Source organism: Lissotriton helveticus, chromosome 12 (assembly GCF_964261635.1).
Source record: "Lissotriton helveticus chromosome 12, aLisHel1.1, whole genome shotgun sequence".
Classification (NCBI taxonomy): Eukaryota; Metazoa; Chordata; class Amphibia; order Caudata; family Salamandridae; genus Lissotriton; species Lissotriton helveticus.
Window position 1 is genome coordinate 211,733,836 of NC_136073.1, and position 14,161 is coordinate 211,747,996.

A 14,161-nucleotide genomic window follows, 5' to 3' on the forward strand; every position below is an offset into this window, starting at 1 on the left:
GGGCAGGATACCCCCCCCACTGTCTGCCGGCATCCAGACCCAGTACTCGTGGCCCCGATAAGACCCCGCGTGCCCCTCCGTAGTTTGATCATCTTTTTCAGACCATGTCCTGGTGACACTCTGGCTGCCTTCTTGGGGGTGGGGGGGGTCTCCCTGGGCACCGGGCATGCATTGGGTGGGTGCGCTCATTCTGCAACAGGAGCACCCATCTCTGGTAGCAGTAGCGTTCCAGGCCTTCGAGAACCTTCCTTCCGGTAGCGTGCGCCAGCGAGGGCCAGGCGTGTGCGCAGCAGGCTGGCAATTGCCACCGCGATTGCTGTGGGTGGGACGCCTTCCAGATGTGCGGCATGTGTTACAAACTCTTAAACGTTAGCAGAGGCCCGCGGAAAAACAGCACCCCAAGACACTCGTTGCAAGCGTCCCGCTTAGTGACGTGATGCCTACTGCGGGTAGATAAACACCACCCAATGAACAGGACCAAAGGGGGTTCGAAATATGTAAATAGGGGTGCAGGGCAGACCTCTGAGATTTGCATGACTATGTATAAATCGCCTATACGTTTTTTTTTTTAACCTCTAGTTCTAGAATGGTCCAAAAACAACTACAAGTCCCAGAATGCAGAGTTAACATCTGGAGTAGGTGGGCAATTAAACCGTGGATGCGTGAAACTTGAGAGCCGCCACGTGGTTGGGAGCCGATAGCGTCCGCTTGTAGCACTGTTCACTCAAACAGTCGTAAAAAGAAGTCATGTGCCAGAATGTAAACTTTAAAAAAAACAGCACTAGACCGCCCCCCCATCCCTCTTGAGTGTCCAGGCCTTAGACATATACTGACAAAATGGCTCCAGGACACCACTTCTCCGTTCCTGTACTATACTTTTACACCACTGCATTCTGGGAGTGGTAGTTTTGGTTCATATGGAGCCAGAAGGATATAAAGATTTGCTCCATTTCAAGGTGCACAAGCAGCACAATAGTGCAGAATGAATTTTCCTGTATTCTTACCAGTGCACGGGTTGCGCCATACGACCCTGGCTGCTGAGGGCAGAGGTGAGGTGACAATGCACAATTCGGAGCTCTGTACTGGGAGACAGGATTACTGCTTGTGACAGGATTACTGCTTGGGTGCATTGTGGCAGCAAGAGTGTCACAGGGCACTGCATTAGCGGTCTGCAGCGAAGCACGTGTGGCTAGCCAAGGAGTGTGCTGGGCCTTTTCACATGCTCGTCTGTAGTACTCCCTGTGAACTTTGATGTTGTGTTGTGAGAAGACGCGCTGTACTTCTGGGAAGAAGGTCCTCAAACGAGATGAGGGGCGGGCCAGGCTGGCCTCGGGGCGGTGGGGTGGCAAGGCCAGATCAGGATGCCACCCATCCTGACTGCTCAGGGCCCACCCCTCCTTGTTCCTAAAATGTTTACATTTTGCTAGCCAGTCCCTTCATTCTTAGAGCCGCATGCCCCGTGCAATTCAGTGGTCTCGCTTTAGGACATGTGAAGTTACAACATTTGCACCCTAAAAACAATGCTTTAGAAAAGTGTCAATTATAAGCAATGAAACAGTCGTACCCTTTGTGTTTAGTCAACACGGGGAAGGGCCTTTGCCCACGATCTGCTACCTCCATGCAGTCTCCTACAGGTGTGTGCCCATAACTCGGCATGTGTGTGATCAACAGGGCTTCTAAGCACATGAGAGGAATACTAAATACGCTCCTGGGTGAAGAGCACGGACTCACCCGCATAGCCTCCAAGAGGGACACTATAACGTGGCCCCAGTGCACTGGGTTAAGCAGCATATATTAGAAACCACAGATAACGACGTTTTAGCCAACAGCAAACTGCATTATGGGATTTGTAGTCATCATCATGTATGCAATTAATTGCACGCGTACCTCTTGCTTCCATGGTATTATGTATATACCATGGAAAAGTGAGCAGTCCTGGGTAACGTCTCCACTCCTTAATTTGTAATACATGCACATTTTACATGTACATAAACCTCTGGAAAAGTCTTGCGCGCCAAAAGTTTAGCATTCCCTGGGAGCGGGCAGTAGGCTGTACCCGAGAGGCAGCTGCATCTGTTTACAGAGGGCACGGCTCCGACGGGCGATGCCCTTTGAAGTCAATAACCATTGTGTGGATTACTGCACACTGCAAATCCCCCGGCCCGTGCCGGCGCCCTAATAGCCCATCAACATACCCGCGGGAAATAAATCCATAGTTTTCCAGATGGTCACAGCAAGGTGCCAATAGCCCCCGAAAGGCTAACGCGGAGTACGAGCCTATGTTTCCCTAATCCTCACAATACAGAATTAAATTGAACGACGGCATATGCGCTTCCCCCAAAACAAGTCCTGTTGGAAAGACGATTCACGTTTACCGTGTGCAATGTTAATGCCGCTTAAGACACTTTACTTTTGGAAACTTGATTGGATCTGACACGTCCATCTCCCCCCTCCCTTTCTTTCACCAAGCGCATGCTTCTGGGCACCCCAGGGGACGTAAAAAAAGGAGGGGGTGGGAGCAAACGGACAGGGGGAGGAAGGGGGGCGGCAAAAGGACAGCGGGAAGGGGGGGCGGAAACGGACAGCGGGAGGGGGGCGCACTCACCTGGACATAAACAACACCAATCCGGCTGAAGGCTCTCCTGAAAATACGAAAACACGGAAAGAAAAAAAATTATAAACCCCGCCCACCGCCGTACTGACGTGTCCAAAGGGGCCGGATGAGAAAAATTCTCAGAAACTCCCACGAGTCGCCTCGCAGGATGACGGACGCCTCTGTTTGCCAATGGCTAGCGTCCATTTATGAAGCTAGCCAATGGGAAACCGAGGCGGGACGAACATCCATACTGTTAACAAAAGTTTTCGCCTGGTCGGAGCACTGCGTGCTACGGCCAGGCGAAACCTAAAAGGTGCTAGCAATTTGGAATGCCTATACATAGGTGACAGCCGTAGCTGCAACCAGATTGGCACCAAGGTAATAAAGTATGTGAGTGATAAATCTCTTGAACTCAAATAATAGCTTTAAATAAATTTTGAAAATGCAATAATTTGTCTCTAAATATCAGCTTATGAGATATGAAAGTGCACACACTCATCCCGAAGAAACGTGTTTTTATTTTAGTATACATATAATTCAATCATGCAGATGCTCCTATGTTAGTAGGCTGGGCTGCACCCAGGAGAGCTACTAACAGGGAACTGGGGAGCTACTGGTAGCTGACAAGCTACTCAGATGCCTGCAACAAGATGGTTAGGTTCAATACATGGTAGTCAAGTAATGCTTGGGTTACAAATGGGGATTCATCAAATGTATACCATTTTTGTCAAACTCTCATCACGATAAAAAGACAACAACAAGGTTTCCACTCAAAAACAATATAGAAATCCCTTCTTCCTTAACATGGGGTATGAAGAAAAGATTTCTTGCTACTGTTGCTGTTGAACAACCTCACCAACAACTGTTGGTTATTGTGCAAGCTCAAAGTTGTGTTGAGCTGCTTGTCAAGTCAACCACAGACTAGTGTGACCTAACAAACCTGAGTTCCACAAGCCAAACAAATTCCAGAGAGAAAATGAGGTACTTCCTGGATCATAAAATCAGTAAGCACAAGAGTTCTGCTAGTTTTAAGTATTGCCTACTTAAAATGCCTCGACATGTGGCAGATGATAAACATTGTTGACATGAGAATGTGCTGCACACCATTATAATTAGGTATACAGCAGGACTGGACAGCATGCATGCAACCAGGGAAGGACTAACCAGCATGGCTAACAAGTGGGGTCATGCTCAAAATAAGGGACTCCACGTATACCATCTCCTTCCTCTATACTTAAAAACACTTCAGATGAAACTGTTGTCTACAATACATTCTAAAGTTAGGAAAAACTGTAAATTAATATAATAAAGTATTCCATTCCAGCTCATGGCTGTAAAAGTTACGTTTTTTATGCAACTTAAATGAGGTTTCAAGTACACTTCGAAGCTTCTCAAGCCGCCATCAAACTAGTTTTAATAAAATTTTTTACTTAAAATGAAACCTCAAACCTTGATAAAAAAAAATTGGGGGGTGGAGTTGAGAATGAATTGCCACTTCCACCGCGTAGGAAACATGCATTTAGAGCCATGCACAAATCGGGTAACAGTGAGAAAAGCAAAAAAAAAAAAAAAAAAAAAAAAAAATGACTTTCTTAAATACAATTCTAGATAAAGATCAGTATTTTCAGCCACATGCTAGACACAAATCTTGCAATTCAATAAGAAAAAAGCAGAAGTCTTAGTTTTCAGGAATTAGGAGATTCACAAACATCAATGTAACAGCAGTAGCTCACATTAGAACTACTGCTGTTAGGACATGTTTTTTTATTTTTAAAGAAGAAAGTGTGGACATTTGCCTAATATCTAAATGATGAAAGTTAAGCTTGTTGTCTAAAAATAAACTGGTAATGGGCTGGTTTGACCATAAATGTACTAAAGCCCATAACCTTCTTAAAAAGGCTCTTCACGATCAACACAGGAATAAAGTTCTGGTTGCCCAGCTTAGGAGAGAGTACTCAAGAGTAGTTCAGGCACGGAAAAACGAAATTAAACCCGATGCATGGGCTGAGCTTATGGATAAAGCAACCCTAAAAGATAGTGCCAAGTTTTGGTCTATTATTAATACCCCCTTGTTTTCCTGTAATCAAAATACCGTCTTAGAACTAAATATTGCAGAGGAGGACTGGTTGAGCCACTTTGAAAAAATCTATGGAAGTCATCTAGAGCTGGAAACTTTTGTGGCCCCAGCCTCTGAACCTCCAGTTATACCAGTAAGGTTTAACATAGCTGAAGTTGTCAAAGCAATTGAAGGCACAGCAGGGCGAAAGGCACCAGGCCCGGATGGGGTACCCTCAGATATGTACAAGGCAAACCCTATGTACTGGGCAAATATTTTGACCAATGTCTTCAATACCTCGGTCAGTGTAGGATTCCCTAAGTCATGGTCTTGTTCGATAATAATTCCTGTGTTTAAGAAGGGTCAAAGGGGAGACCCTAGATGCTATAGGCCTATATCTTTGCTAGACTCCTCCATTAAAATTTTGGGGAAGGTCATTCTAGCAAAGATAACAGGTTGGGCTTCGGAGAATAATATATTGTCCGACGCCCAGTATGGCTTTAGAGCTGGGAGGAGCACGGAGGACCAATGTCTGAACTTACACCTAATTATAACTAAATACACGAAGGCGGCAAGGGGCTCTATTTTCCTGGGCTTTATGGACCTGTCCACGGCCTTTGATCTGGTCAACAGATCAAGGCTGTGGACAATGCTCCTGGAGATGGGCCTTGATCGGCCCCTTGTGTATTTTTTGGCTGAGCTGCATAAAGACCTAAATGCCTCAATTAGGATGACGAATGAGGGGAAATGTACGTCAAGTTTTAAGTCCGGTAGAGGGGTGCGTCAGGGATGTATCCTGGCCCCCATGTTGTTTACGCTGTATGTGAACTCGTTGGAGGCAAATTTGTTAACAGCCACCCTTGACAACCCGCGCATGGGAGGAACACCGATCCCGGTGCTCCTCTATGCAGACGATGCTGTCTTATTAGCAAGGACTCCGCTGGGCCTACAAAGATTGTTGGACTCTTTTGGGGGTTTTATGAAAAGCCTGGATCTGGTGGTAAATAATGGCAAATCGCATATCATGTCGTTAGGTGTCTCAAAAAACAATGTCAAGACCTTTTACTGTGGTAGTGAAGAAATCACCAGAGTGAAAGTATTTACCTATTTGGGAGTAGTTTTTGATGATAGGGGAACATGGTCCCCACAGCTTTCAATAAAGGTAAACGCAGTGAGAAGTTCTTCTGCTGCAGTGTTAGGATTCGCTAAAAGATTGGGGGGGGAACCCGATGAGGCGATCCTGGCAATTTATAAAGCCAAGACCATCTCAATTGCAAGGTATGGGGCAGCAATATGGGGGTTTACCAAACCCGACCCCAGTCAAACAGAAGAAAACAAATTCTTACGGTCCCTTCTAGGCCTTCCACAATCCACAGCTACCCACTCTGTCCATCTTGAGTTGGGGATAGGATATATATCAGATATAATTAAAATAGCCGCTATCCTGTTATGGATCAAAATTTGGTTGAATTCGAATCTTTCCCTAAATCACAAGATCCTAAAGGACTGTATTAATTTAGATAACATGAAGGAAATCCAGTGGTTGTCCTATATAAAAACGTCAGCGGTGAATATGGGGCGCCCTAAGATTTTTTCCAATCCAGAATCTTTATGTAAGGCTGATTTAGCGTGGGTAAAAACTAATTTTACTAAGCTAAGCGAGGTAGAGCGGGAAGCAGTAGAATTATGTAAACCATCGGTCAGGGGCCACCTCCTGGTTATTTTGTCATTAGCGATGCCTCCTTATTTGTCCATTGTGACTAACTCTTTACATAGATGGCTATTGACAAAATTTCGGTTCAACCAAATACATATGGTATTATGGGATTTGCAGGGCTGGAGTAGGCTAGAGGACGCTGCTCCGTGCAAATGTGATGATTTCTCTCCCCAAGACACCTTGCATTTTATGTTCTTTTGTCCTTTGTACCATGAGGCTAGGAAAAGGTTTATTTTCCAATTATTGAAAAAAATGAATTTTATTCAGTGTAAACCTGCTTTACTGTTTTTACAACTGTTGGAATCCCCCGAAACCATGTTTAGTGTTGCCAGCTTCCTTGCAGCGTCTGTTAGAAGCAGGAGGGTTAGACAGGATGCTGCACAGGAAAGTTAATCCTTTTAATATAAGTCTAGGTATATTGATTATTGGCTTTAAAAATGGAAATGTTTGTTAACGATTTTTTAATGTCCTTTGTACTGTGTTTTAAATTGTATAATATATATATTTAAAAAAAATATTTTTAATGTTTTGTATATGTATAGCATACTTTTATGATTTTAATTAATCGAATAAAGTGGTTTGACTTGACTAAGCTTGTTGTCAATCCGCTGCTGCCACTGTTGATCTAAAACATTATACACTGCTGAAAAAGTTTTAGAAAACGGGCGGGGGGGGGGGGGGGGTAGAGTAATACTGCACATTTCCCAATACAGCAAACACTTTGCTTAGACAGACTATCTTTGTCCTTTGGCGGTTGCCTCTCCCTGGGAGTGTTTTTTGTCAGGAGATACATCCCAACTCCTTCGAGACATCTTCAGCCAATGGGCCTTTCGATCCCAAAGGCTTTTCTTGGACCGGAACGACTTACACGTGTCACAGTCGGCTTCTTAATGGTTGGACGAAAGGCACAGGTTGCACACAAGGTGTTGATCGGTGTGCTGGTATTTTGCATGGCATGCAGGCAAAATTTAAACTATGTCCGTTCCATCAAAACCACATCTTCAATTGAGGCGGTGACACACCAGAGACAGGCGAAGCCCTGAAGGGCGGTTGGTCGAAGTCAGAACCTGTTACATTACTTTGCAGCACAGAAGTAGAAAAGCGCAATCGAAAATACTGTAGAAGACAGTAAAGTAACCGAGGAATCGTAGCAATAGGAGTTGAAACACGGAGCAGAGGCACACGTCAGAACCAGACGGTGGAGAGAAAATCTAACAAAGGAGTCAATGCCCATGCGTAAGTAGGCGTTACTTGATCTCCTGACTCGAAAGGCTTCTTCGAAGAAAAACAACTTGCACAACTCTGGACCCAACACTAGATGGCAGGAGCATGCACAGCATGTGCATCTACAGCCACTCATGCCACTGAACACTCATTTACTCTGGTATCCAGGGAAACAGGCACAAGAAAGAATTTATTTTCACAAATATAGAGGTGAGCAACATGAAACACGCAGACCTTTAAGCATTATTTCTGAAATCCTGAAGACCATGCTGCCTACCCGTGAGAAATCCTCAAAGTCTCTTCTCTCTGTTTGGGTACAGCCTTGTATCATATGTTAGGCTTATGAGTGAGAAAAATCCAGCAGTGGGTAATGTAAAGTTACTTACCTGAAACACTAGATCTGCAGTGGGGATGACTTATAATGTACACAATGCACAACTGTACACTTTTAACCATAGCACAAGAGTCCAACACTGATCACAGGTAAGCCCAACACAGATGACCTGAGAAGAGTTACATTCTTAAAGGAGGTGAGAGTTACTGAAGTCTGAATTAAATGTGCATTGAAAATGTGCTCTGAAAACATCCTGTGTACTGGGCAATATTCTACATTTTTGAGGGTATGTAGGGTTCACACACCGAAGTGAAAAATAATGAATGGTAACATTAACTTTCAATGGTTAATCAAGTTTATGTATGATTCCTAAGGTGGTCACAAGCATATTTAGTTAGAGCATTCATGATAACCCTCATAATGCACCTGAACCTGTCAAAGATTACAATACCAACATGTGCTTTCAGGCTTGGTACAATTTTTGCGATGTTTAAGAAAATGTATGCATGTCTTCATATGCAATCAGGGAGAGAGGGTGTACATCTAAATATAAAACATGGGAAAGAGAACAAATAAACAAACCTGCAAAGAGCCGGTAAGTCCTCTGAGTTTTCACAATCTTACTTTTCACACCAGGAGAGAGGAGATCTGAGACACAAAAAAAGTTAACTTAGTAATATTTAAATTTCACAAGTAAATCTAATCAATATAACCACAACAATCTACAAGAGCTAATATGCTAAACACATCAGAAAGCTTATTTTTATACATTGAACTACAATGATGGCCAATGAAATGCAGGAGACCAGTATCAGGATAAAAGGAAAAGTGCTTACTTATTATATGTCAAACTAAAATGATAAAGGACTTCTTAACAGCTCTGGATACATATCTTTTTATATCCAGCATCAATTTGAAAAGTGTGTTTCATTTCATTGTACGCTTTCTACTCTAAGTAGTAGTGTAAGAAATAGATAACTGCAATATGGCAATGAACATTTTGCTTGTGGGTGTGTAGGGGATTTTCCCATGTCACGGAAATGTTTGAGGATGAGAAACAATGTGGATGATCCCACGTCATGCTTCTTGGGTACACCAGTCTCACGGTGATAACCACCCATTGTTTCTACTGTACAACGGCTTGCCAGCTGTGACAACACTCCGCTTCATTGCTCATTCTGAATTAAGTTTCTAAGTGGTAAAGCTGCACTGCTGGCCACATGCTGAACCAAACCTTAATCAAATGATTGTTCTTAGATGGTCAAGTCCCTGATAATAGAACAGCATGAAGAAACACAAGTATCAACCCACCTTTTACATCGCGTCTGCAGTTTGAAATATACCACTTTATTTAACTTTAGGAGGACCGTGACTATTTAGTGCAAGTCATGGAATCAGACGACAGAGGAGTGTGGAACTCCCATGTTGAGGCACTGACCATTATTACCTTTGCAAATTTCCAAGTCCACAGGATACTCAATATTCTTGATGAGCTTCTGACATCCACCTGTCTTTTCATATACAAATCGCTTGAGATGTAAAACGAGAACAGGAGGAAGCTCTTCCAGGGTCACTCTTCGGCTAATCTCAACCTAGGAAATGGGCAGATGGGACCAATGTACATTAACATTGTCATTTTCTCAAACTATTACATTACAATCTCTAGATTAGTCATTTCTTTGTACACCTCTCTGAAATCCGACAAACAATTTTACACCAAGCAGATAATATATGATATGATCTCCAGCAAAAGCTTAGAGCAGTACAAGTAACTACAATTGACAGATACATTCCCTAACACTTATAAGGTGGACACCTAATGACATTTATGGCAAAATAATTGCATACTGCACATTGTTGTTTAAGACAATTCACAATTTTAAACGTTTTACAGTTCAAGTGAAAATTACTCAAGAGAAGGGCCTTGCATCCTAACTTTAATTTTAAACTTTCCATCCTAGAATTTCCTTTCCCTGATAGGCACCACAAAGAGTAGTCAACTTTGATTTCATGGTCTATGGGCTTTTATCAATAGTACTTTATGCAAAATGAAGAAAGCAGCAACCGCGGATGCAAAAAAGAAGCTTTCTTCTCATAACTGATCAACAAAAAATGGAACCGCGACACATTTTCCAGTACACTTTGCTACCAAAACTGTACTCTTGGAGTAATCATCATGATGTGGCAAATTGTGCTAGTGGAGCTTGATTCTCTGAAAGCTTTTAAAAATAAAATTGTGAGGGGAAAGGATAAAACAATCTTCACATTGGTAAGGCAGCTCTTTATACAACCCTTGTTAAATGTGAAAGACCAGATTAATTTCACAATGTGACAGGTACATTTCTGGGCAAACCTTTGCATGTTAGAAAATTAGCTCAGCTACAACCTCGTTCAATCGCCAATGGCCACAAAGCACAGACCATTTAACAGTTACTTCCCGTGTAGTCTGATGTGTGGGCGTGCCCTGTATCTGGCCCAAGAAAAACTTTGGTACAAAGGAACAGCTACAATGGCTTATTCTGCTTACAACCACCAGACTACATCTATTCAGGTCAGAAATTCAAGCATGAACAAAATTGAAAGCCATGTGTAGAAGATTGTAACATGCAACACCATTCGCGAAAAGGGAACGGAGGTGGGAGGCAAACTGGAAACGAAGTAAAGGCAACAGCCTCTGTCAGACAATTGAAAGAAACGGGCTTGGTCAGTAGATGAGTCAAGATCGTGCTATTGCTAGGTTTTAACATGTTTAGAAGATCTTGGCTATTTATCGCATGTGCTGTATCTACATGCGGACACTGGTACCAGCTCTGCATTAACTGCATTCCAGATGAATACCAAAGACACTCATGCACCTATGCTGTGGGCTTTCACGTTTTACCAAATGTCTGGATCACGTTTCTCAATAAATCAAAGATGATGTTCTTTACTCTATTTAATAACAAACATAAAATTCAAAGTTCAGTGGGTAGAAACGTCTCCAAAGTAGTTCCGAAACCACCCACACCAGTCATGATGGGTATTGCAGGCTACTCACCTGGGGTCGTATCATCCCACCGTTTCCAGCATGCGCCGGCACACAAGGGGTTTTGAACTCTTTATAGTCTTGAGCCATACATTCACTGAAATATCTGCATTAACGCAAGTTGTTCTTACAAGAGCCCAGAAACACAAACAGCAATTATTGTCCTAAGTTTCCAAGCTCTGCTGCCAGCAAACCATGCATTAATTCGTACAAATTTTGAGTTAATATAAACAATCAGGACGGCAAAAAAGAACCACCCCTTCTGCTCTAGTACAGCACAGAAAGTGGCATTACAATACGGCCCTTGGGATCACCTTCAAATAAAACAAGCATTTACAATGCAATGGTTTTGCCTTTTGAAACGTTTAAGCTATTGGCATTGTAAATGACAAATTTTTTATTTATGTGTTGGTTTTGAAAACAGATAAATAAATGGCATTGTCATTTACAATGCCAATAGTTTAATCTCTGGCAAATGCCACACAAAAACACACAGACCCCCACATACACACAGACCCACACACACCAACAGAGCCCCACCCACACACACACAGCCACACACACCAACAGAGCCCCACCCACACACACACAGCCACACACCCCGAGCCACACACACACCCAGAGCCACACACACACACCCAGAGCCACACACACACACACACACCCAGAGCCACACACCCAGAGCCCCACACACACACACACACCCAGAGCCCCACACACACACACACCCAGAGCCACACACACACCCACCCAGAGCCCCACACACACACCCACCCAGAGCCCCACACACACACCCACCCAGAGCCCCACACACACACCCACCCAGAGCCCCACACACACACCCACCCAGAGCCCCACACACCCACCCACCCAGAGCCCCACACACCCACCCACCCAGAGCCCCACACACACACACCCACCCAGAGCCACATACACACCCACCCAGAGCCACATACACACCCACCCACCCAGAGCCACACACACCCACCCAAAGCCACACACACCCACCCAAAGCCACACACACACTCAGGAGAGCAAGCACAGCGAGGGGGCAGGGAAGCAAGCACAGCCAGGGGGCAGGGAAGCAAGCACAGCCAGGGGGCAGGGAAGCAAACAGCTCCTTAGTGAGTTTAGTGTGCAGGGAAATAAAAGATGAACCCCTGGGGTCTTGTTTGTGTGACTCTCCAGCTGACAGCGAGCAGCACCCAATGTTCTTATAAGTGCAAATATTTTGCGATGCATTGGACGGTGCCAGATCCTGCGGCCACAGAAAGTTTGTCTCCAGACACGGTGGGAAAAAAGGTGGCCTTTATCCAAAGCCAAGGACGTAGCTTCCAATTGTGTACCAGGTGCAGTGGCACCTGGACTGGGGGGTGGGTGGGGGGAAAGGGTGCATTCAACCCTGATTAACCCCATCTTTCACAGTTGAAGCTGCTGCCAGCGGGGTCCATTCCTTCCTTGCACTAGGGCCCACGACACACTGGGTACTATGCCTTTTTCCAAAACTTTTTAAAAACTGTGCCCTAAAATTGTCTGTTGTCTTGCACAAGTCACCATTTGTGCACCCTTGTCCTTATGCATACTAGCCCAGCTGTCTAGTAACTAAGACCTGTGCTTCTAGCCCTTGTGCGTGAGTAGCGTTTAAGAATTGTAAATACTAACTCTGTAATTGCCTGCTGTCATATAAACAACTGTTGTCAATGCACATAGCCAGTGGAGAACACCTTGATAAACCCAGTAGGCAGAAGCTTATTGCTTGTGAAATCCTCTATTTCAGAGTCTGAAGGCAGGGACTGTTTTTTGAAAATCCTGTTGAAGCACATTGTGAAAGCCTAAAGTAAGTGGCGTATTGATTATGAAAACTTTAGTCAAACCCAATAGGCCGAGAGAGCTACTGATTTCTATTTATTAATTGCTCTGGTTACCGATTCCTTTCATATAGTCATAGGAGCGGGGGGGGGGGGGGTAGGGGGGAGAGGGGACATTAATCAATTATCCGATCAACCCCTCATGCCGAAAAAACACACAACTTCTACTACCCCATTACATGCACTCACTTCTTATACTTTGCAAACATGAATTGACTTCAAAAGGATTTTAACCTGTGACCTTAAAGGTTGCACGCTCAACTTTGAGACAAGCTAATTTCCTGCTGGGCTATGGAACAACGTTCTTGACATCACTGTGTTTAAATGTCTCTATTCGCCTTCTTGTAAGAAAAGGCAACAGTGTGGCCATATATTGCACAAACATTAAGTGTTTACGGCCATTAAGTTCTCCCATGGCTTCAGTGTTGAAGCTGGAGCCTTAAATATAAATCGCCCACATTAATCCAACCACAGTTAGAGCTCTAATAGGGAGAGGGAAATGAAGTGTTCATTTTACAGTCGCTGCATGGATACATCCAACTCACATTATTCATTTATTTTAAATTTAAGTACAGAAGGCTTCATACCCGTCTTATTTCATAATAATTCTTTTCGGCAGCGTCTAACTGATGTGAGCCTTTTTCTTGGGAAATACGTCAGTGTCATTTAGTAAACCAAATAATTACCACCATTTTCCCTGGGGCAGTGGGTGGAGTATGCATGTTTTGAAGGAAGCCTCAAGTGACTCAGTAAAGTGGATAAAGCCCAAGATGTTTGCCGGAAACATTCAAATTATGCCATCCGGAAACATTCCATATACAGAAAAAAAAAATCAAGCATTGACAGACAATAGTTTAAGCGTGGTCCCAGTGAAAGACAGGTTACCACCGCGATCGAGAATATATGAGGGAGGGGAAGAGAGCAGAGAGGGATGCAGTCTTAAATCGGGAGACGGTCCAGAAGAAGAGGGGCGGAATAGGGAAGGAGGAGTTTGAAATGACAGAGGAGAAGCATGTACGGGGAGGAGGCGGGGGGGGGGCGCGTGGGACTGGGCCCTGAACAGAGAGATGGGTTGCAGAAAAAAAGGGCACTCCGTCCACACCGGTGACCCGCTGATTCTGCAGGTGAGGGGCACAGCTCCACCGGCCCGGGGGCTACTGTGACCCCGAGATCGACACAAAAGGAGGAATAGACAGGCCCAAAAATTAAAGTAGGCCTAGTAACAACTAGCCACAGCCTGAATGGTAATTAATCCAGAGTGGGCTGCCAATTGGAGCTTTCATGCATGTCATACGACTTTAATGAACAAGAGCTGTCCTGAGACAGCGGGAGGGAAGGCAG

The 14,161-nt window shown here is 44.2% G+C and overlaps 1 protein-coding gene across 1 annotated transcript in view; it reads right to left on the reverse strand.

Moving 5' to 3' along the window:
• Nucleotides 1–14,161, reverse strand: part of USP10 (ubiquitin specific peptidase 10) — a 414,101-nt gene that overhangs the window by 19,132 nt on the left and 380,808 nt on the right. The window contains exons 12-13 of the mRNA XM_078669861.1: nt 9,375–9,519; nt 8,510–8,575 (exon numbers count right to left, since the gene is read on the reverse strand). Coding sequence (XP_078525987.1) covers nt 8,510–8,575; nt 9,375–9,519 — 211 coding nt within the window. The remainder of the gene's footprint in view (nt 1–8,509; nt 8,576–9,374; nt 9,520–14,161) is intronic.